At 44.2% G+C, this 25,520-nt stretch overlaps 1 protein-coding gene across 1 annotated transcript in view; it reads right to left on the bottom strand.

Annotated features, from left to right (window-relative positions):
• Positions 1-19,614, bottom strand: part of LOC137896117 (contactin-associated protein-like 5) — a 34,609-nt gene extending 14,995 nt beyond the window's left edge. The window contains exons 1-4 of the mRNA XM_068741645.1: positions 19,530-19,614; positions 13,959-14,069; positions 12,252-12,445; positions 10,185-10,332 (exon numbers count right to left, since the gene is read on the bottom strand). Coding sequence (XP_068597746.1) covers positions 10,185-10,332; positions 12,252-12,445; positions 13,959-14,069; positions 19,530-19,614 — 538 coding nt within the window. The remainder of the gene's footprint in view (positions 1-10,184; positions 10,333-12,251; positions 12,446-13,958; positions 14,070-19,529) is intronic.
• Positions 19,615-25,520: the final 5,906 nt, after the last annotated feature.

Here is a 25,520-nt window from a genome sequence, read left to right as displayed (position 1 = left end):
TGTCACTAACTCAGCAGTTAGTCACATGGCAGAAGAAAAACGACACAGGGGGGGTTTGAGCATTAAAGAGGATTATACACAGATGTTCTGAGAAATACACAAATATATGGAACGATCTGTTTAAGCAACTTCACATTTCCCCCCTGTTGTGGATTTGGAAGACATCCGTGAATACAACCAAATGGCTTTCCGTAAACACTTCATTAACAAATCAACAACAGTTTGTCCATCATCAGGATGTGGCGAAAACCTTCCAATAAGGAAAAATTCCACAACTCCCCTACCGCTTGGTAGCAAGAACCTCATGGTCTGACAATGGACCAAATCTGAAGTTTTAAGGAAAAGACAGAGACAGTTAAACATCAGTGTCTGCGTGTACGTCAGGCGCAACAGCATCATAGCCATCCACTTGGATGAGGTTATACTGATACATCTGGGCAACAAACATTCGTGAGATTAACCTCTTGGACATGGGGATTACACAACATGAACAGAAAACACAGAGGAATAAAAAATCCATACTATGGCAATGAAAGGGCCTAACATTTTAAGGAGAACCTGATGCCATGACCCTGAGAACAACCAGTCTAACCAGCCTCCTTCAACTTTGTCTTCCCGTGACATAGTGTCCCTTACGTTTTTCATGGTGTGCATTACGTCTACAATAGTTTGGTTCTCGTTGGGAATATATGTGCAACAGTGTTCACCAATCATAGCATAAACACCTCTTGTGGGGCTAAGGCCAAATCAACAGCCATTCTTGTTTGTAGGGCGGTAATAACATTATTCTGAGCTTCACTCATGATAATGGAAGCATTGACGAAACATTGGAATCTGTAATCTATGGTTCCAAGTCGAAGGCCAAGTTTTCCTACCCCTATGTTTGGGAAGAAAGCATGCGTAACTCGGTCTCCTGGAGACCAATACCTGTGTTGGTAGGGGACATTGCTACCCCAGATCGGATCATGTTCTTCAAAGGTAACAAAGCGCTTGGTCCTTCTAGGTGTAGGCAGGTTGGGATGTACTACGGCTGTGACAATGTAAGTATGATCTGAAACTGCGACAGGTGTACATATGGCAGTGACGTTAGTTGGCAGTTGCAATGTTTACTGTCTACTGATGCAATGGGAGTGTTACCAGTTCCTGTCAAGTGAACACAAAGTGGAAAGCAATACGTGTCATCCCCAATGTCATTACAATGAGCTAAGTGTGTTTTGTCCAATGTTACTCCAAAACCTGTGATTGTGGCTTTTGTAAGTACAGATAGGCGTTTGTGAGTCAGAACTTTGGCTGGAGAAAAGGTTTCATTTACAGCATTCAAGGCATTCATGTAGGCGAAGGGTGTGGCATATAGGGCTGGTTGCCCCGTACGGTAGGTGAGACTGCTTTAGCTTGTTCCGCCACACTACAAAAGCTGAGATCACCAGCTTCACAAGGGAACTCAAATCAAAGGGACCCCGAGGGGTAGCGACAGTCTGAGGTTGGTGCACGGTGGAGTGATGCGTTTTCATTCACCAATCACTCTTTTCTTTGATCAGGAGTGTGTGTTGAGGGGTCGGTGGAGTGATGCGTTTTTATTCACCAATCACTCTTTTCTTCTGGCACAGCTTCTTCGGTCAGGAGTGTGTGTTGAGGAGTCGACTGACAGGTTCTTCTATTAGACTATGGTGGCGTTCATCTATGGCCTACAGCAGGTGGTTACTAGCACGCACTGCTGGAGCAGCTAAAAATGTTTTCTAACAATGTTACTTGTCATCCAGCGAGGTTCTGCATCTGCGCAGTGTCGCTCGGGATCGGAGGTGTGATCTTTTGAGTGCGAGGGTTACTCACACGTTGCACCGGACACCGTTGTTAGTTGTGGTAGCACCTGCAGTGGGTGGCGTGCATCCCAGTTGCTCCTTCGGCGACCTTTTCAGCCGTGTGGGTCATCAGCTGAACTCGGAAGGAATCCTGCCACCGTTGGTGTTCCCAGGACGCGTTGGGTGTTCTTTACCCGCACAAAGTCTCTGGGTCCGATGTTCGGGCAGGTGCATCTGCTGCTGCTGCTGCTGCTGCTGGTGCTGGAAAGGAGACACATCCTCTCTCTTTGGTCCCTCAGTACCTGTGTCAGATTTATGCAGTATTGGGTCAGTGCATCATCACAGTGTGTTTGGCCATAGGAACCAGTCCAGTGTCTGGAGGTCGTCCAACCAACACCTCACTTGTTGACGACAGATTATGCTGTGGGTTAGGGTTAGAAGGTAAACATTTAATCCAGGATAATTTCGTTCATCTGGCTTTCAGAGTGTGGGGTTGTTTCATTCTGCAGCGCCACCAGAATGCGTCTGGTAACTGCAGTGTGTCTTCATTTCCAACTTGAGTCTGTCACTGGGTTCTGAAAGTATTTTGTTAGCAACACACGAATCATTATTGAACCATTGTCAGAGAAAATCATCTTCTCCATCGCTGAAGCACTTTGTTTCTTTGTGCTTCACCCAAATTCGAAAGCAAGGTGAGCGTTCCACCAAGTCCATCATCAGATGCTGACAACGTCTCTGAGGTAGACGAGCACGTTAATGGAAAAGTCAATTGAAAAGTCAATGGAAAAGTCATTGGACGCGTCCGTCCAACATTATGTCATGCAATCAAAATTAAACACACATCAAAATCATATTTTTGTGTATATATATTCTTTTTGGAACCAATGAGACTGAGAATAGCAACATCTCCTCCCCTTTGACACATGGTCCAACCCATGAGTCAACTGAATCTCTTCTCTGTGCAAAAGTAAAAGTAACCAATTAATGCACTTGTGAAATTGAGAAAGGATGAACAAACAGGAAATAATAAACATCAAACAAAGACGGTGCTTTGAGATCCTTCAGAATGGGAGACACCATTCTCGTCAGGGGCGGACCAATCGTCCTCAAGGGCGCCCAGCGCGGGCCCCCAAATCCAGATTTCTTGCCAGTGAAGAAAGTTTTGACAACTACAGGTTGCTGAGGAGTCAGGCATACACAATTAAAAACAATCAATGATCATAATAGAGTCTCTTTAAGGAATGTAGATTCAAAGGCTTCATCTCTGCTCAGGAACATAAGCTGTAGAATGCAATAAATGTGATGTCACTACATCATGAGTTGATGAAACCTGCTGTTTCATCGAGTCCATTAAAAAAAATCCCCTCATTGTTGTGCAGTGATCAGTTATACACGTACGTCATGGCGCATGCAAGGAATGGCAACGCCATTGGAATCACAAAAGAAGAGTAATTTCAAAGAAGGTGTCATGAAATCTTGACCAAGCAAAAATTATCAGAACATAAAGAAGAAATCAAAAACCCTGTGATAATCTAAAACATGTATCCTCAATAGTCTGTGTCCCTTTAATAGGCCTAGATAGAGGCTTGTGTGTCACAGCCTCAGAATCAATTACCGTATTTTCACACCCATAGGACGCACCTAAAAGTCTTAGATTTTTTTTCAAAATGTGCAGCGCGTCCATTGGTCCGCGCGGCCTATTTGTTGTTGTAAGGCGGACTCAGTCAGGCGCCTGGCGGAGTGATACGCGACGCGCTCCACCACAGTAAACTATTATGGCGTGTTGACAGAAGTGGCTGCCGGTCCCGCAGCAGAACACGGGAATAGAGCAGCGGGGAGAGAATCCAGCATTAATGAATCAATGGAGGAAGAGGAGGAAGCAAGAAGACGACTTGCAGCAACTCAGCTCCTGAGATCTGCGACTCCGTGCGCGGCGATCTCACCGATACGGTCTAGACCGGAGTGAAGCAAGCTAACGCGCTAACGGGCTAACTAGCAAGCTATCTTAACATCGTCATCCCCGGTGGATTAACCAAAGAACTCCAGCCGTTCAACGTTAAACTGCGGGCTGCGTGGGAGCGCTGGACGACAGAAGGAGACCACAGTTCCACTCAGAGTGGAAGGCAGCGCAGCGCCACAGTTTGACTGGATTGTAGCTGCTTCGGCTAACTGTCTGCTAGCATTGTTGTTCGCACCATTTCCGAGGCGCCGACACCGCCGCACGGAAAGTGACTGGCAGTGAAGAAAGAGGCCGGCATGTTTGACGGAGATGTAGCGCTGCTGTTCACTACAGAAACAGAGGATGAGGACTTTGATGGGTTTGATTAATGACTCTGTTTTGCTCCGGCTCTATTTCTTAAAACGCGCACTAGTATGCTTGTTTGATTGATGACGTTGAAAGATGTGAGTACCAAGCTCAGTTTTGCTCCTGCTTTATTTTGCGCACCTATCATGCCGGCGCCTTTTGAGCCGCGCGCCCTTTGTATGTTTGAAATACCGAAAAATCAGCTGTTAATGAGACTGCGGCGAATCAGCAGGTGCGCCATAAGGTCGTGGAAATACGGAACACATAGAACCTGAATCCCATTCATCAATAACAGAACAACAGGATGCTGTTCATAAGCTTTGTGTTTTAACGTGTATTGCTGCTGTTTGAGCTCATCATCATTAAGTTTAAACATCAGTTGAGCTGTGTGTGTGTTTGTGTTTGCATCTCACGTGAACCGGAGGGCGATCCGTCAGTCAGTCAATCCGAGCCAGCCACAGAGAAGGAGGGACCCCCGCCCCCTCATCCACGACACCGCTGTTGATCACCCCTTATCTGGCCTCTGTCCCTCAGTGGTTCCGGTCACTCCCTCATCCAGCGTCCCCTCTGTTCACAATTGAAGCATCCGCCTGGTCATCGTTCCTCCACAGGATGAGAGCATGTTCTCTTTCTCATTCGTGACGATGTCTCCCACGGGACGTCCTCTCACGGGAGGCACGCTGCCTTGAGACATCGAGCGTTGCATGCTCTTTGGAGGAAAGTCTTTTTCTTCTTCTTTCTTCTTCTTTCTTCTTCTTAGCATGTTTGACGTGGTGCATTCAATCGGTCAGTCTGTTGTTAGCCCCACATATCATGCTCGAGTAAGCAGTGTGGCCTGGTGGGGGGCGTTGGACCCTCAGTGGAGTGCACCCTGAGGTGGACGGTGACCTCTGGTCTGATGGTGATGGTGATTGATGTCTTCTGGTCGTGGACGGTGGGAGGAGGCACCCAACCCTCAGCGGCTGGAACAGAGTGACCCGCGGGGGCCAAACTCCAGCACAGTGGAGCAGTTTGTGGAGCAAAGGAAAACAATTAGTTCCTGCATATTGTATTATATCATATTACATCAATCAACTTGAACCTCTGAGCTTAGCATGCTATCATCTTTTGTAACATAGACCTGAGACATGTTAAAGCGAAGGAAGCAAATAGTAGAAGAATAGCACTCATAACACTCACAGGAGTAATGGCTTCCAACAGAATACAATTTTTTTTTTATTTTTTTTTTTTGTTTTATTATAATGATTAAAGGCACAAAGACATCTGTGCCACTATCCCTCCTCTTGAGGCGTGGCAACGCCCACGGCAATATTGCTGCCCATATGTAGACAGATTTAGGCAGACGTGAATGTCCTAGTCGATGTCATTGCTATCAATGACCTGGTAGTGTATGTACCTTTTTTTTTTAAAAAAATTAGATTTATTTTTCCTATCTGTCCTTCACTCCATGATTATCTACTTGTTCTTTCCTACCTAGACATGCTGAATCGTGTGTTTTCCTTTACTTGGCGCCCTGCAGTAATGCGCCCAGTGTCCTATCTCACACTTTCCTTCCACCCCCTCCTCTGGCACCCCGACCTCTCTGTCTCGCTAAAACACTTCCTCTTTACCATCAAAAACATATCATTAGACTCCTCGTTATTTGTTTCACGCTACTCTCTCTTCATGTTTTGCCCGTGTAATAAATTCAGACAGAGTTAAGTTTAGCAAGGTGACAGAATGCTTCATCAGCCAGTGGCTGATTTCTGGGTTAAAGGTTTTGTTTTTGAGACGGAGCTCATTCATTATTAACATCATAAAGGGCACTGTCTAGTCCTGCTCTGAAGTCATCAATAACTTCATCAGATTTTGGCTTTGTTTGTCATATTTTACTGTAGTTGGCTCTTTGTCTAAACACCTCTCTCTCTTGCATTTAGTCTGGGTTTGACTTTGGTTACGTGGGCGGACAACAACGGTGGGGCGCTACTTTTTTATTCATGCCCCTCCCGAGTGGAGGTGCAGATGGGTAAATTCCTCTTTTCTAATTTTGGTTTAGTAGAAAGGTTATTTATTCTTCAGCGTTTACTTATTCTATCTTAAATACCTTTCCTGCTATATAGAATTCCACACGTGACGTAACTCAGCGAGAATCCCCCTAATGGGGCGAAGTGCAACTCCCGAGATGCAATCTTCTAGAGCAAACCTTTGTTTGCTCCGGCTTCTCGCTCGGCGTCCTAACACAGAGTTGCATATCGTTTTAGACCCTCCAGTCTGGTCACCACTAACCTTCATGAATGAGTTCACAAAGTCTTCCCCAGTGACGGTCTTGCGTTGACACCGTGAGGTTCCAGACCGTCCAGCCGTGCAGTGATCCCATGAGGACTCAGGCTGTTTTACTGTTACAACTTTGACTCATTCCGTTCATCCACATGAAACATTTATTCACAGACACGTACATACAGGGTTTTAAGTCTAGACTTTAACAACAACAACACACAGATCTGTATACTTTATGTCTTTCTTATATATCTATATATATATATATATATTATAGTGCTGCACAATAGTACCGGTTGGGAAACGTTTCTGCGCACGCCGACAGGACTGATGTTGATCCCTATCCGCCTGGTTAGGAACGGAGAAACACAGCGTTCCGCGCGATAGGACCGCCGTCCCTACCCGCCTTCTCCGGGTGTCTCACCTTCAGGCAGGTCTGCTCTCTGGCTCGAATCCCGTCAACCCGATCCCCCAGGGACTGGCATGCGAAGGATTGGCCCCGGAAAAGGGTCTTAGTGAATTAGAGTGTGCACCCTCTAATCAATTCTTCCAAGCCAGCCCACCGCAGACGGGTGTATTGGATCCTGCCGACAACGCCAATTAATGTCAGGTTTGTGACACTGTAAAAGAGAGAAAATCGGAACCAAGCCCCAAAGATTCTCCTTGGTCTGCAGCTTGTTCATTTCCTCTTCTCAGTCTCACACCAGTTTCCTCATCGCTCAACTCCAAATCACCACCACACAAACACTATTCAAGGACCACGTCCCAAGCGAGCATATGATCTCCCAGGGCCGCGCCCTTATCAGCTCCAACTCACCCCCACACAACACAACACAGCTGTTTAACTCCTAAGCGAGTCCAACACAAATATCCTCATACGTTCATTCTGGTGCACCTCCATTCATGCTCAAACAATAAAAGCACGTTTTTGCAAATACAGTTTGATTTTTTAAAGACCGGTCCCTTAGTTGATTTTTCCCCGACGTTTGATCCCGTTAATTTATACTTAAAAGTATTAATTATATTGAATTACTCCGTTAATTTATACTTAAAAGTATTAATTATATTGAATTACTCCTAATAAGGCCCGTTAATTTACTCGTACCCAGACGTTTGATCCCGTTAATTTATACTTGAAAGTATTAATTATATTGAATTACTCCTAATAAGACCTGGTAATTCCTTAAACGTCTGGATTATTTATTTAGTAGCCTTGTAATTCCTTAAACGTCATTGGAAGTGTGTGGACATAATCATAGTAAATATAATATTTATTCACTGATCCACTGGAAGTGTGTGGACATAATCCCAGCAAATACAATATTTATTTACCGATCCCGTTAATTTACTCGTACCCAGACGTTTGATCCCGTTAATTTATACTTAAAAGTATTAATTATATTGAATTACTCCTAATAAGACCTTGTAATTCCTTAAACGTCTGGATTATTTATTTAGTAGCCATGGACTTACATATGGGCCTCTGCCCTTCCTGTTTGTGCACAGTCTCACAACACTTCCCGCTTTAATTTCACTTCCCTGTTTTTAAGTAAGTTGGAAAAAATGTTACGTATTAAATACCAGCAATACCTGTAGTCACCCGATGCAAGCCTGGTTCTTGGGACCCGTTGTCCGGGCGGGCAGCCGGCGCCGGAAGGGGGAGGCCCGTCCCCTTCAATGGGGAGACGCGGTGTCCTCAGTCCAGCGGCGGTCGTCCGTCCAGATGTGGGTCCCGGGTTTCGGCACCAATTAATGTTGGGTCTAAAATGAATAAACCCAGAGAGGCCTTGCACCGAAGAGACGAAACGAGGCAAAACTGTAGATTATTAGATTTATTAAGACAGCTGTCAGCTGGGAGGGATGGAGAGACGCAAGTAGTTAGCTTCGTTCGGCTTCACCAAGACACCCCCCCCTTTCTTGGTCGACTCACAGTTTTTATAAGCGTGAGTAAGGTCAAGAAGAACAGAGTGGCTCTGTCCTAACTCCTACTGATTGGTGTGTTATTGATAAGCACCAGGCGAAGAATGATTTGACAAACATAGGCTACTGAAGATCAGGAATACACAATGGAGTGCTTTGTCTCCACTCAGGCTGCAGACAAGATGTGTACGTGCGCAAATCACCCAGACATGAAGACTCCAACCTTGGGCAGATAGCTCTTCGAAACAATACGAAGCGTTCCCTTCTTCAGTCTAGTCAGCATATAACAGATCTCCGATTGTCACTAACTCAGCAGTTAGTCACATGGCAGAAGAAAAACGACACAGGGGGGGTTTGAGCATTAAAGAGGATTATACACAGATGTTCTGAGAAATACACAAATATATGGAACGATCTGTTTAAGCAACTTCACACATGGTCGTAATAATCCCTCAATGCCATGAGTGTATGAGAACCCCGGATTGACAGCCTCTATGAAATCTACCGTACCATTCGAAATATACCAGATTGTGTTCTTAAAAAGAAAAGGTTTTAAGATGAGAAATAAAGAAATATAGAAAGGACACACAGGATGTGACAAAGATGCTTCAAAGTTCTCTAAAGAAAATGATGCAGTAACATCGCCCGTCGTTGTGTTGCCGTGCAACACAACGACAGGCCTGCAGGGTTGCAGGGTTGCTATCAAAGCATCCAATTAGAAATGTCAGCTGCGAGGCCTCGGATGCAGCACGCTGTCTCTGGCCGAGCCTTCGCTGCTGTCTGTGCTTCAGCAAACATTTCAAATCCTTCAAAAATATTTTCTCTCCTCCCCTTCCACCTTTTGGATGATGGGATTCCAATGAAAGTCCAATCCAACTGGACGATATTTGAACAATTGAAACTGTGGATTTGATTCTTGCATTACCAGTACAGGTACTTTACTTTCAAAAACCCTGTTGTCGTAACAAGGATCGTGTTTTAGTCCTCTCTTTTGTTGCTACCACATCATTTAAAAAAAAGAAAAAACCCAAAAAATGCAATTTCCTCATCCTCATTTTTCATTTCCTTTGTCTTGGTATTTGGGACCAGATTTTCCTCCACTCATTCAGAACTGTGTCTCGGCTCCCAGGACATCTGGGAAGATGCATTTTGGGGGGGCAAAGAAAAACTGATTAACTTCTCACGCTGGCTCGACTTCTTACAAAGTACTTCCGCCAGCATTCATTTAACATAATGAAGGTTCCTCTGCCACACTGCGAGCTGAGGAAGAGGCCCCTTCATTAATGTCTTGACGAAATCAGCTCTCCTGGCTCTGAAAGTAATGAGGTAATGAAGAACTGGTTCGTCACAAATTCTGCGCAGGTCTTTGAGCTCGGGTGAAACGAGGTCTCTATGACAATAAATAGAAGATTAATAGAGTGAGCGGTGCCATGTAGACATTTCTCATTAAATTAACAATGGACAGCCATTGTACAACCAAAAGCCGTGGTGCAGTATAGAAATATGTCTAAAAAGATTGATCTGGAGGATGTTTTTTCTCAACTTTCTTATCCCAGATTTATAGCCAAACTTATCATATTTGATACTCATGGCCTTTAAGGATTTTGAGACTTTTACTTCAGATGTTTCATACCCCTCCAAAAAACCCAAAAGATGATGGATACAAGCCAACACACGCATCTGTATTTTCCATGAAAAAAAATAATCTGGATTTAGCAAAAGCTAAATAAATTAGAGCAATGTATGTTAAAAAAAACAATTTGGGGACGAATTTGTCCATTAAAGACCTTATTTTCCATAAATTATAGTTTTGTGACGGGTCGGGCTTTAAATCGTTAAAAGTTGCTGTTGGAAGTACGGAAGTGTAAGTGGAGGATTAAAAACAAACAAACACCCAAACTGACTGTGAGGACATCCGTAGGTCTCCAGTCGCAGTCCAATCTGCCCGTTCCGATTCCAGTCCAGGGGGATCAGGCGGACATGGCGAGCGATCACCGGATGCTGGAGCTTGTGCTGGAGCACGCCGTCGGCGTTACTGTTGCCTGGAAAAGCCTGGAAAGACACACAGCAACTGGTTTTATAGCGTTCCAGCCATCTGCTTTTCACCACTAAGATAACTGGAATGCTTTTCTGGATCTTAACCGGAGTCATGTTTACTACTAAACGGGTCAGCCGGTTCTTTGGCCTCCTCGTCGAAGTGAAAGTGCGACTCGCTGGAGGCTTTTTGGGAGAAGTAATGCATTCAATTTTCCCATTAATGAGGGGAATTTTGTGGAGAAGGGGCCACGTTCCTGGTGAATAGTTCCTCAATCAGGTGGAAAATTAGATTTGGGAAGCACATAGTTGTAGTTTTATTTGTTTGTGACGCTTTGGTAAACATTTGGTCCATGGAGAGTAAAATGTATTAACCTCTGCAATGCCACCATTCCTTTTCTGGATCCATTAACCTTTAAGCTTCTGGTTGGATTTGATCCTAAGCCCTTTTATCAATTTCCTTTTGATGATTTTTTTTTTTACTTTCACTTTATTGGTCTTTTGTCTTTACAGGTAATTTCTGTAAAACTAATGCACCATTTAACTTCAGAGTTCCATTTTCAAAGCGACAGCTGGATGACCTGGTGAGTGATGTCCTTCAATAAGGGGGGGGGGGGGGCATCTACCTGAATCCCTATTGGGGCTAATCCTGACCTCTGACCCGACCTCTGACCCCCTCATAAAGACAGCAATGTTGAGAACAGTTCCTCCTGATGCTGTGGCTAGAAACTGAAGGTTAGCACAAGATTCTCACAATGAAATCTGTGAGAAACCTCCGCTGCCTGGTAATTTATCCCTCCACCGTTTGGCACACATATTTGCATTTGAATAAGACTCTAATTATCATAATCTACCTTCTCCCATTGTTCCCATCGGAAAACCTGCGTCTCCTTATCTCAATCAACACTATATTCCCTGATTGGGAGGATAGATTCTTAGAACCATCTGCTTTTTCACGACAGTGGATGTTAATGAAGAAAGAGGGAAGAAGAGCACGATTTAGTCTCTGAAATGCTCCAGTCCCGGAGGAATCGTATCTGATGAAGCAGCTCAGCAGCTGACAGTTCCCCCGAAAAGCTGTAATAAACCGGGCTGACTAATACGTGGAGCTATAAAAGGATTTCTGTGACATCAACAGGCTTTAAAGGCACGGAATGTCCTTCCCTGTTCGCTCCATTTCTATAGTTTCACCCTCAATGTGAGAGTTTAACCAGTTTAAATCGAAGCTGTCTCTTCCAACCTGCCTACCTGCTAAGTGCAATTTGGTCAAAGCAGTAAGTCGGTGAACCCCTGGGCAAAACAAATTAACATTTTAATAGGAAATTTATGAGTAAATGAGAGGCCACATCCTTTGGAGTTGGTAAATTTAAATAAATTGGGTGAATATTTCTTTCAAATTTATTTTATTTAAAATAACTGGTTTGAGCGGAACAAAAATACACAATATTGAACAAAAAACGGTTTTACATTGTCAAACCTTGAATGTTGAGAAGGGCATTAAGAAGTTTAGAAGAAACGGCAGGCGCATTTGTATACAACACAATACTAATCTGTCCCTTGGAGGGCGATTTGGTTTACAGCAGTTTGAACCGCTGCTGGTCGCAGCGTGCGCATGCACCTGGGCAATGCGGGTGGAGTGTCTTGCCTAAGGACACGACGACAGTGCGCACATGCGCCTGAGCCGGGGATTGAACCGCCAACCTCCCGGTCGTAGGCCGACCCTCTCAACCACTGCGCCACTGTCGCCCCGGAACCTAGTCTCTTCTCTTTTCTCCACTATTTCTGTTTTTGTACTGCATTTGCACATTTTCTGCAACATACAGTATCTACAATGTAAAAATCACTTTACGTTATTTGCCGTGTTTTGACATTGCAGCAACAAATCAGTACCCTTTACTAAATGATGTTTAACCGTAGCTTTGACGCAATGCACTCACCCCTATATTGTCTTCTTGACGATACTGTCTCCAGTTGTGTCCCGTGTCGCTGAACATCAGCAAATAAGCCATCAGCCAATCAGAGCTGCCGTAGCGGCCCTGTGTGGCGACGGCAGCAATTTGTGTCCGCCTTCCGAGGTCGACCTCCAGCCACTGATGCCGGTCTGAGTTCCGAGGGGACCAACCTCCTGCTCCTGGAAGAAGAGCCATTTTATACCAGAATTAAGTTTCAAATTATGAAATTCCAATCACATCTGGCACATCTGGGTGTGACATTTCAAAGTTGCCATGATTCCACTTCCATTGGGGTGAAAGTCTTAGACGAAGCAAAGTTACAACAGGCTGCGATGCCTTTCTCAGTGTGGATCACTTTAAAGACAAAAATCCGAGGAGTCAAATCTGCATTATTTTCTTAGCTTCACAGTCTAGTGCCCCTGATTATTGTGCAAGCCGACTGCTTCGGGGGGGGGGGAAACAAAGATCTATATTTTTTCTCTAATCTTAATCAAATCCGTGTTGCCTCCAAGAATCTCTGCTCATTTCGCCAGTAAACGAACTCCCAATGAAGCAGCTCCTCAGAGAAAGACAGCGGGGGAGGAAGCTGCAGGAGAGGCTTTTTCATTGATCTGATAACTTCCAAAGAGAACAGGTTGCGATCCTGGTTCTGCACGACGCAGTTATTTTCACATCTGAGGTATATATTGGTGCTTTCAAAGACAAATAGCTTTCATTGATGAGTATAATTCACTCAAAAACCATGTGCACGCACACGTTATATAGGTATAGCACATTGTGTGCAAATCTTTTAAGAGACCTCATGCACATAAAGGCATCAATCAATACTTTTCTTCTGGGGAAAAAAAAACAAGTTTGCAGGAGATTAAATGCCTGTTGTCATTTACCAGTTTCTTTCTTTTTAACATTTGCATGTCAGATTCTTTGCTCCTACTTCTACTTTGTTTTCCACCATGCCGTTTCTCTCCTTTATGTAGAAGCAATTTGCGTTTTTGCCGTTCAGATTTTTGCTGGTCCTTTCAAGGAATCTGATACTCCTTAGCGTGTATCAGACAAACCGGTTTGCTTGACTGTGAAGTGCATGTTCGCCAGCAGCTTTTACCTTCAAACGCACGCCGGAAACATCGACCCACGGGCCGTGCTTCCTGCACCCTGCAGCGTGTGCTTCATCCCCATCCTCTGTTTAGTCAAAGATAAAGGCAGTTCTCTCTCTCTCTCTGTCCTTCTCAACCCAGCCGGTCCAGACAGATGGCCGTCCACTATGAGCCTGAGGTTCTGTCCAAGGTTTCTGCCTGTTAAAGGGACGTTTTCCCTTGCCTCCGTTGCCAAAGTGCTTGCTCTTGTGGGTCGAGTTGGGTTCTTCCTTTTCCCTGCAGGTCTTTTGCTGCTAATCCTTTAAATCCTTTCTGTTGTGATCTGGCGCTAAATAAATACAATTGAATTGAGGTGTTGTTTTGCATCATATCATTGGCTGAAGGATATCCTATTAACCTGTACAACTGGGTAAATCACGGGCAACAAATAAAAGGCTGCGTCAGCAACAACCTGCTCCTGGTTGGAAGCTCGTGAAGAATTGGTGGCTCTTCAATGTCATGACATTTGTCTTTTCTCTCCCATCCGATCGACTAAGTTCTTGATAACTTGACAACCTAGAAATGTTCCTAAATAGTCGAATAATGATAAGAGGCTCACCTTCTCTCCGGTTCAGCTTAGCGAAGCCCGGGCCGTGGCTTCCAGACAACTGCGAGGAGCTTCTGAAAGATGACGGCGGTAGACTGGATACCAACGGCGTGTGACACACCTCTGTGAATGACAAAAGGCAATGAGCCATTTGAGTTCAACGTGAGCGTTTAATTTATCAAGTGAATGATGAACATTTGACTGTAATAAACGCTCAACGACTGAGTCACAGCCGCAAAATATCGCTGACATGGCTCCAGACAAGCCCAATCAAGCTGATAGGCATCTTCCTCTACTTCAATAAACAAATCAGGAGATTTGCAGGTTCAGAACCCTTCAAGGGTCCTGGTCACGTCTCTTTATTGAGATATGCATCTCTGAACACGGTGATGAAGGCGAGATTCTGCTCAGAACCAATTAAGCCCATAGGCTTGTGAATTCTACTTTTTGATGCCAAGTCTGGCTGAAAATGGAACAAATGCTTATTAGAAATTAAATGTTTGCTCTTCGCATCATCGCAGAAGCATCTATTCAAGTTTGAGTGAGGAGGAGAGCGTGAGAGAATAAATAGTGCATGCAAATGTACATTTACATAATGCTTCACGTTTTCGATATTTGTATGTTAATTTTATGCAAAGTTTAAGCATTTAAAATAAAAAATGTGTCCAAACCCTGCATCAGATATTCGCTGTCTCATCCCGGCTCCCCGTGCAGCTTTGTGATACACGCGGCTCCTGTGGCCAGCGCTATCGACTGCACGGAAAAAGATGAATCATGAATGTGTTGTTATGATGAAGAAACGAAAGCAGAAAGACTCCAGGTCCACATGAAATCCTGCAACAGAACTCCAGCGGGCTTCTTACAGGAACTTCGTGCTCTTGTGTTCACCGATTGACATCTTAAGCATGCATGTCATGTAGGCCGAAGGCATTGAAAGGCATGGGAGCACCTTGGGAAGCTTAACGGGAACGAGGCATTCTAAGGGCGACTAAGTGAGGTCATGTTGGAAAAAATAGACAAACCAAATGAGCAGCAACAACAACAACAACCAAAATCACGATTTAAAGATATGAATGAGGACTTCTTTATCTTAAACCCTTCAACGAAGAATTAAAGTCTCGAATCATCAGAACGGGGAAACTGAAAATTCCGCCAGCATGAAGTTACCACAAAACATTGACGAAAAACAACGATCCTCAGCTCACCGGGTTTGCAGTAATCTAAATAATGCATCAGACAGGCAGACGATATGAGTGTGTGTGTGTGTTATCATGCAGTCACACTTCATTGTGGCGTCCCTGAGGAAGTGTCAAAACACCATGATCGCCTGTTGAAAGGTTCCGCACTGATAATCAACTCCTCCTCTCTCCCCGTTTTACACGGTCGATGTCACAAACAGCATTTCTGAAGAGGCTTGAGCCAGACTGTGTTTGAAGGTTTAACACCAGGATTCCAAGCCTTCCTGAAACAAAGCCCGGATCATGTTCTCGAAGGATAAATTCAACTTCGCCGGGAGTCGGCTTTACATAAAACGCTGTGCGTCAAGCCCCTGAATGTTTGCAGGTTATTACGTTACCATGGCACCTCTCTAAGAAACAGAATATTATCCTATTTACTCTAAGACCCGTACTGGGGTTTGTTTTACAGCTTGTTTGAGCTCAGCATAACATTGGTACGAATTATCAAAGGCTAGCTTATGTATATTTCAAGCCATTCCCTCTGAGGAATTTATATGGATGCAGTGACTGCGGCGCTGAAATAGTTATGAAGTTCCATCTTTGGAGAAGCAGCGGACGTAAAATCCTCTCAGTGTTTGTGTCACATTTAACTTGAGGTGACTAGATCTGTTTGATGCAGTTTGCTTTAGTGTGTGTGTATGTGTGTGTGTGTGTGTGTGTGTGAGTGTGGACAGAGCAAGCTCTGAGAATCTGCAGCGTCTCCTCCCCGGAGGAGGTGGACAGCCTGCCATGACATCATAATTGGCCTTAAATCTGAACGGCGCTTAACAGGGAATAATATCTGATAGGTGGAGCGAGTAGAAGAGAGACAGTGAGGAGGGGTTTTTTTTGGGGGGGGGAGGTCAATATTCTTTGAACGCTAAACAGAATAATTAATTTGGATTTGGACATTTCTCATTGTTGCGGTCTCAGCTCGGTACATCCGAGTCTGGCTTTAATCGAGCAAGCATCTGACTCTTATTTGAAGTACACACAGAAAAAGTTTCAGAAGTACTTTGGTGCTGGGGAAGCCGTAGGTGGGCTCTCATCCCGTTCCCTCTTCCATGTCATTAGCTCATTTAGTCATTAAATCGCTCATCATGCACCTAATCTTGAGAGTTTTGGCTTGGACTCAGCTTTTTCCTACGTTGTTCAATGTCAGCCACGGGCTTGAATGCCGGTTACATTTCTCCTGCACCCGCTTTTACGAAGATCTAATTTTCCCTCGTGGCAGCCTGGTGTGAAAAAAGGAACAGATGGTGATTTACAGCAAGAGCAAGTTGGAAACATGTCCAGTGTGTGCATGTTTCACATTTCTTTATCCAGGAAGCTTCCGAAGCCCCAAAGACATGATCCAGGCTACGTGGAGCTTATATAGAGGGACGCATTTCAACAATGTAAACGCCATCGCCGTGACGGCCTCCTCTTTCTTCCGCAGCGCCGTCTTTGTCTTTCACTTCTCCGTTATTGTCGTCTTTATTCTCAACTGAAAGACATCTGAGGAGCTGACGGGATCGGCGATGAATGAGTGTGCGTTCAGGGAGCCGGCGCTCCGGTCTGATACAGAAGTCAGATCGATGGACACGGGCCTCAGTTTTACGACCGGACCACTCATCCCCGGACTGATGGTTACGCGCCTGTGCCGCCAGCCGACGGTGCAGCCTCGACTTCATCAGAAGACATTCATGGCTGCCTCTCCTGGCAGTTCCATCCTCAGCATCCTTCTACCGATATAGTCCCCGTCTCTCCTCTGGACATGTCCAAACCATCGAAGTCTGGTCTATCTGACATTGTCTCCAAAAAGTCTAACCTTCACTGTCCCTCTTACTGTCTCATTTCTAATCCAACCTGGTCACTCCCATGGAGAAGCTCAGCATCTTCATCACTTTGGAGAATGATTAATAAAAAAGGTAATTTAATAAACGTACAGATGAAACCTGAATATACGTATGAATGAACCACAAATACCGACCTGCCATCCTCTTGTTAATACAACCCCATTTTATTCCATGTCTAGTTAGTGTTTCTGAATCATCACAAAGAAAGTGTAAAAGAACAGGAAGTGGTTTTAGCGTGAAGGCTAGTTAGCTTGTTAGCTTGTCAGATTTCCCTTCAGGAGCTAATTGAACATCCTACTTCCCAGTTAATCCTGACATACAGTATTCCCATTCCTAAATCACTGGAGGCTGGAACTTGTACACTTTTGATCAGACATTTGCAATGTGAATTTGACTGCCTTCACCTCGGTGTCCTAATGACAGTCGCCCACATCGACACCATCTCCTCCCTCCGGCTGCTCCACCAGGAGCCTCCGCCCTTCCTCAGTCCAGCTGACTCTCCTCCGCTATTTCACAACTGTGACATCATTAAAAGGATTTTTTTATGCAGCATATATACATATATTATTATTTTATATGAGTTTTTCCTGAAGTGCAGCCGAGCTCTCCTAAACTTTAATCTACCTCAATACAGTCACAGATTTTTGGTCTCATCACACACAAAAACAGTCTAAAAAGTAGAAATAAATAAATCTGCTTCATCTGGGTAAGGCAGAACTTATATTTAGAGAGACTTGGCAAAGACTAAATACTGAACTGGTGTTAGCATTTTTATGACGGTGAAGTAAATTGAGTGTTATCTCTGCTGTTGCTGATAAATAAAGAGGATTAATCCCTGAGATTAAGTTCAGTGACATACTGCATATCTGCAGGAAACATGGTTGCAGTCACTCCCTAACCTACTTCACGCCGGCAGTGAGAGGATACAGATTCCCATCCACATCCAATTAGCCTCACAGCTTTCTGATTCTGCAGCCGTCTGGCTCTGCTTTGCATGAGGTGTTCACGGCTTCTCTGCCAGGTGCTCTTCTGGTTCTACGCAGCACCTTCAGAAAACGCAGAATGCTGCAGAATCCCAGACCCTCCAAACTATATTAATAGCCCATGACATTGTGAATACTTATATGGATGAGGATCTTAAAATTCTACGCCATTCAATCCATAAAGTGGGGGGGGGGTCAACAATGGTCATGATTTTCAATCCCCTTAAAGTTTGTGCCGTTCATATTTGTGGTGGAGCACCCATCACCCTATCAATCAACAAGAAAATCAATACTTGATTCCGGAGAGCCGCTTCAAACGAGCTGCTGGTGGACCTTTTCTTTCTCCTTCGGTCTTAAGGATTCTTTATGAAGGAACGCTCGACAGACATGTCAGCCATCAAGCTCGGGCATCACGCCACAGAACGGCATCTCCCTCCACCTCGCTCACCGCCTCCGCTACATGAATGATCTGCCGCCGTGGAGCAGAGCAGGGCAGCCGATCGGCCGCAGAAACCCCGAACATCTGCCTCCTCGCGATAGCTCTTTTGTTCGCCCTGACAAATAGCTCGAGTCAGACCTTGCCTGTGGCACTGGATCAGCATTAAACCAAAGTCAAATTCCAAGTGGAGAGTCCAGGCATTGGAGAAATGTATGAGTGTGATAGGCTGCATCTTTAGAGGAAAAAAGGGGGGTTCGGAAACCCCTTTTAGGATTTTACAGAATATTTTTTTCAGATTGCTCAAAACTGCTTCCCCTCAGGGAAAAGATATGTCTTTATCTCCTTTGTTTCACTTTTTGAAGCCTCATATAAGTTGTTGTAATGTCTCTGTCCCCATTCTCTCCAAAGTGAATCCCCAATAAACAATTGATTACCTCAGACACCCAGGAAATATTTCCCCAGATTCCAAATGCATGTCTGCACAGCATCAAAGTCATGACACAGAGAACGTACAACCTGCTCCTGCTTTTGTCGTTGCCGTGTCAGCAACACGCCAGCATGCGTAAGAAAGCACAGCTTCCATTATCCTTCTGCTGACGTGACATTTGCATGATCAGCATCATGAATAACTTATTGTTCGTGTTGCGCTGAGACGCTGGCTTTTTGGGAAAACGGTTATATTTTCCTTGAAAGATTCATTCCAGAAACTAGACAGAAATATATATATATATATATAAAAAGGAAACAAGTCTTTGCTGGATCACAAAACCACACTTAAAATGAACAGTGATGAATTCTATAAGGAACAAATTCTACTGGAACAAATAAAGGGCAACTCAGTGAAATGTACTCAACCCACATGCTTAGAAAACCTCCTCCTCCACCTCTGAATAATTATTATGTAAGAAGTGTAAAATAAATGAAAAAAAAAGTTTTTGTAACATGCAGAAAAAAAAACGTTGTTTTAGTTTGAACAATTGGTGAAAAAAAAACTGATTAAGATAAAAGAGCAACACACACACACACACACACACAAAAAGGAAAAACATTTAGGATGAAAACTGTTAGCTTGTAGCATCAGAGCAACAACATCTCACCGCACTCACCTCCTCTTGTTACCCAGTGTGAGAAGAAGAGTGTCAGGACAACCTGTGCAGTAATTCCCTGGATCTTTTTACTCCTGATATCCATGTTGAGGTGGAAGGATGCAGCAGCAAAGCCCAGTGGGTGAAGAAGGAGCCTCTATTTACTCCACTCCTCCTCTTCCTCCTCCTCATTCACACACTCACACTTCCCAGATCCCTGGTGAATTCTGCACTTCTGCGTCTGCAGCGCTCGCCAACATCCACCTGACTCCGCAGCAAGGATGGAGGTGGGAGGGAGGGAGAGCGAGCGAGAGAGAGAGAGAGAGCAGTACTTCAGTCAGTAAAAACACCCGGAGACTCTCTCCGGTGCCAAAATCCCTCAGCAGAAATCACACTGGAGATTCCATTTTTGAGAAAGAGCCACCCCGGGTCCCGTCAGGCTCTAGTCTAGGAGGATTCCAGCAGTCAGATTTTATCGTCATGAAGTGTAGCTCAGCTCCAGTGTTTGCGCGCCAGTCGCTGCAAATCAATTGAACGCATATCCCACCAAGAGAGTGTGTGACAATCATCAGTGTTGCAGCAGCAAGCATCAAACATTTGCTTTGCTTTCTTTTCTTTTATTCAACCGAGTGCACAAAGCAGAATACAGAGCAACGCTGAAACTCAGAAACAAACCAAGAAAGTGGCAAAAGATTGCACAAACAACATGCGGTGGCGAGACCGACCAGGAAAAACTGGTCTGAACTGTAGACACTGCAACAGAAACTAGCGTAGCCTTTTATAAAAGCCATTATACAAATTGATGTCATAGCATAATCCTATTATAGAAGTACATTGCTGGGGAACTCCAGTCTTCGGTTGGTTAGGGATGACGTTGATGATAACACTCTTTTATGTTGAAGAGAGACAAGCTTTTGTAAAAAGGAACGTCATCTTTTTAATTTTCCTGCTATTTTTAATGGCAACATTCCCTAACCCTATGATTGGCCATGATCAAAAAAAATAATAATACTGTATCCGATTAGCTGACTCTGGATCAGTTCTCCTTTGATCAGCAGATGATGCTGTAGTGCTCTCGGTTTTCCGGTGCTCTCTGCAGGTGAGCAGACCTTTGAAGCAGAAAGCAGCTGCAAAAAACAGCTTCTTTTCTCAGTCCTTGAACATCCATTGTCAGCGAGGCCGTTGTAAATATTTTATGTCTCTCGTGGCATTTGCATTTCGCATATTCATCTGCTATTGCATGCTTTTATTATACTCTTGACGCGCTCTGTTCTTTTCAAAAGTACTAAAAGTTGTATGATTATATTAAAATTTCAGCATGTGCAGAGGAATATAAATAAGTGGAAGCTTTCACGTTGAACTTTTACTGCATTTACTTTGTTAAAATTAACTAAATATATTCATGCACTGACTGCCAAATTGCAGACAACATAAGGGTGAACACTTGAGGGAAACTAGAAGCCGAACCTGTTAATGCACCAAAGAGTCGGATCACCGCTCTTACGTTTTTCTCCAGCTGATTCTTTCTCACCAGCTTTCGACCTTCCTGCACGGCGGGGGAATGAATTTGTGTGTTTTGGAAGCTTTTACGATGAGATGTTTTTTTTTTGGGGGGGGGGGCATTCCAGGCGTATGGACGCTGTCGTTAAGCGCGATATTACGTGCAGGTCTTTGTGCCGAGACGCCTCACAGCCTTAACGATCTCCAGGCATTGCCGACCTTCGATCGTAACTGACAGGAGTTGCTCGGCTGGAAGAGAACACTACTTTGGCCCACAACATTCAGTCAGACAACAGAGAGGCTAAAACTGTTGTCTAACACACACACACATAAATGAACAAGGTGGGGATGCGAAGAACTTACCGTCACCCTGCCCAAGGACCTAAAGATGTTAGTGAAGAGTAAATATTGCTATTTGCTAGATGGTTTTGATCCAAATTATTTCAAAAACGGAGTTGAATTTAATGTAGCTGTTAAATGAAATCGGAGAAAAGGGGCAGAAGATAGATCGTGTTTTAATGATTTATTGCAATCCTGTGTGAGAAAAAATGGGTCTCAGCAAAGGAAACGAATATTCAATTGTGTTTAAGACCTCCAGACCCGACACAAACAAACACACACACACCAACCTAAAAAGGCTGCAAACAACCAATACAACTTGTCTCATCCCAAAGTGACTTCATGTTTATTTCCCTCTAATGATAAGATTCGGTGCGTCGCTTTGCTCTTTAACTGAAGCAGCAGCTCTGAGGACACATTTAAAGCCGAGCGGCGAACCCACTCGGGGGGGTCTCAGCTGGAGAGCTCCTCCATGCAGGCCTTTGAATCCAGATCCATCTCCGTTACTTAAGATGCACGCTTTTAATCACTGGGCTGTGTGAAATGCCAACGGTTTGCAGTTTATTGTCGTGAGCCGCGGAGGTGACGAGTTAATGGAAGGTCTAATGAGTGTACGGGACGGTGATGCAGCTCTTTTTGCATCACAGGCGTCGGGTTTCGGGGGGGTTAATGGGGAGCTTGTTTCAGACGTGAATATAGAATAAATGTATGCCGAAAGCGTGGAGGACTCTCTCTCTCTCTAAGATGCTTCTGCATCATGTATGAGTCCTAAAGTTTTTAATTTGAGAAAACCTGCCTCTGGGTGGCACAGCTTTTTTCCTCCTCTTTCCTTTGATCAGCTGGTCCTGCCCCCCCCACTCCACTCCACTCCACTTTCGCGAGTGCGACCCCCGGGGAGCCAAATCTGTTGATTATTACCAGCTTTTCTGGTGTCGGACATAAATACACAGATCACAGCTGCTGATCGACAAGATCACACAACTGTCTCGTCAGGAGACAATGAATTTGTGCTTGCTAACATTTTAATGGATTTCCTGGTCCGGCTGATGCTGAGTCATCCGTCTGACGTTTCATGCTGTTGAATTTAATTTTTTTCAACTTGTGATTCATCATCTGACTCTGACAGCGGAGGATGTCTAAATATGAACAGCGTACAGGTCAATTAATATGAAAGATTGCTGAAAAAGCAACAGGACACAAGAAAACAGGGTGGGCCATGCTGCCGAGGGGAGGAGAGGAAAGTGCCATCACTGGTCCGTGCTACGATGTGACAACCGGAGGAAAAGAAAACACATGAGAGTGATGAGTTATTAAAATCTGCATCATGTTCATTTTCATCCGTCACCCTTTAACTGACTTGATTGCCTGCAGAGAGCCTCACTTTTCACCGCCATCCTGGCTTCCTCATTGAATTAAATATTTCATATTCTGTTCAATTATACATACATGCATAGAAAAATGTTCGATGTCGGACTCGTCAAGGTTGGGATTTTTAGCCGTTACGTGTCAGAGTCGACACCGCAGACGCGGGGGTTGGGAGGACACACGCGTAATCCACACAAGTTACACTTTCCATTCCCACTAGTGTTTTTCCTGCTTGCTGGACATTTTGGCCTGGATCTCTGCTCACTTTGCCCTCGCCTGCCTCAGTGTGTTTGACTGGCAGCGAGTGACGAGCCGCCATCTGTCTGGCAGGAGAACGAACTCAGTGCTTTGTTTTACATTTAGCACCCGCCATTTGTTTCTGAAACTCAGAATTGAAATGTTGTCTAAAAAGCCCAAATGTCCACATCGCATTTCAATCGTTTTGACTTTCAGGCTACAGAATGTCACCATGGAGTTTTTAATTTGCATATATCATGAACAGGTTTAGACGCAGAATGAAAGATCTGACGGAGCTAAATGTCCCGCCTAATGTGGAAACCTTTTTGATCTCCACTCAAATTATAGATCAGTTTGTCTGTGAATGAATGCTGCATGCATTTATATAACCAAACAGTAGGTAGTCGGTGTTATTACGGTTTGTCGTCAGCAGCTTAATGGGACTTAATTAGGGTTCATTTGAGGGTAAATCCAACTCACTGGGTTAAAAATGGTGCGATTATATTGGATCTAAAATTAAAAACCTGGCCCTTGTCTTTGTAGTATTATTCTTCAAATCATTTTCACTTCTTTTATTAGCCCCCCCAAAAAATCCTATAATTTTCTGTAACTCTGGGGATAAAATAAATCATTTAAAAACACACACATTTTTATACAGAACAAATAGATTTTTGCAGCCTCATTAAACTCATCTTCCGTGTGATTGAGGCTGTTGATTGACCAATCAGTGACTGATTCCGGGGTCTGACGTGTTTTGAGAGACACTAGGTTTGAACATGGACTGTTAAAGGGCTACTCGCGGGGGAGGGGGGGGGGGGGGGCATGAAGCTTCCCATGTAGCAGGGAGGGTGAATTGTTTTCAGCACTATATTCCATGCAGACCTGAATACATATTGGACTGGATTTACTGTCGCTGTGAGGTCATTTGCATGACTTACATCCTTCCCAGTGACTTATTTAACAACGCCTCTTGTCTCGTTGCTCAGCCTGTTGAGGAAATCTGCTGTAACGGCCACGAGTGATCCACGGGAAAGGTGAACAGACGCGTTTGGTCAGCAGATTGGCCTTTCTGAATAAACCTCATTACTTTGAGAGCATGCCGTTCCCTAGTCACTCATTAAGCCAAAATGCCACGCAAGTCTGGCACCTTTGCTCTGGAGGCACAGAGAATTCATATGAGCCTATGAAATGTTCAGGCGGTGCTAGTTCTGCACCTTTCAGCAGAAGAATGCTTCATTTAGTTGATATGAATGACATCACACCCGAGGGAAAAGTAGAAAATAATAGCACAGAGCAATCATATATTTATATATTTTTTAATAATCTCACAGCCTCATAATCTCATTTGGTGACTTGGTGCAATGTCTGAGCTGAAGCTGTTGTGAAATGTTTAGATTCTGTTTAGTTTAGCCAATAACAGTGCAAAAAGGTCAAAATAAGATGTGCATTTTAATTTGAAAGCCACATTAGAACCAGAGCGATTCTTCTCAGTCCGATATTATTTTGCAGTTTTTGTCCCACATTAACACAAATTGAGTTTATTTTCCCAGTATAGCAAGGCGTCTGTCCTTGGACACACATTTTCTATTTGCGGAGGCGTGCAAACAAATGCAGCTTTGACTGGAATACATGGACCTCAGCGTTTACATCAGCATTTAAGGTTCAGTTCTACTCAGTAGGCTAACAGAATAAAACTGTACAGAAAAAAACTCAACCAATGATGCGAACTTTCCTCAACTGCAAGCATAATAGCGTTGAAGACATCCATCCTTTAGGTGCAACAAGGCTGTAGAGAATCTGTGGCCAGCTATTTCTAAAGCGGTTTCAATGCGGTTTCGCTGCACCCACAGAAGAGGGCCGGAGTCATAAATAACCAAAAGAGAATTCATCACAGCAGTGGATTAGAAAAACAAGTTGTTTGTTGGCAGGTTGTGAGCTTTTCAAGCAGACGTGAGGTCACAGCGGTGACAGAATGTGGATTTGGTGTGCTTGTGTTGAATCGATACGAAATCCTTTCTATCGCTGCACCTTCATGTGTCACTGTCTCCACCTCCTCCACCTCGAGCCCATCAGGCTGTAAAACCCAACGCTCCCTCTCTCTCTCTGTTTCTCCCCTATCTACCCACTGACAGCAGGAACATTCATCTTAGTCTTTCTTATATAAACTTAAATCTTGAAAACAACTGCCGCTTCAAAGCCGTCTCAAGGTTTACAGGTTGCCTGTTGACTCAGGAAAATGTGTCTGTCGGCTCACCCGCTCCTGTCATTTATGTTGTATCTCAGCTTTTAATGGACAGCTGCCATTAAGTTTGTCTCATATGTGAAAGGAACATAAAGAACTGGATGCAGGCGCAGAAAGCAAAACTCACAGGGCAGACAGGGCCAATACAAATAAAGCAAAAAGTGGAGACATGAAAAGACATCATCTTATCTCTGCATTGTGAATCACACACACACAAACGAGGAGGGGCACAGTGTGTTTTCTATGTAATATCATTAATACATCCACAGGAAGCAGCTTGAGCTGTGCTTTTTCCCCCAGTGTGAAGATAACACACGGCTGCGTCTGGA

Source organism: Brachionichthys hirsutus, chromosome 7 (genome assembly GCF_040956055.1).
Source record: "Brachionichthys hirsutus isolate HB-005 chromosome 7, CSIRO-AGI_Bhir_v1, whole genome shotgun sequence".
Taxonomy (NCBI): domain Eukaryota; kingdom Metazoa; phylum Chordata; class Actinopteri; order Lophiiformes; family Brachionichthyidae; genus Brachionichthys; species Brachionichthys hirsutus.
This window is presented reverse-complemented; position numbering and strand designations above follow the sequence as displayed.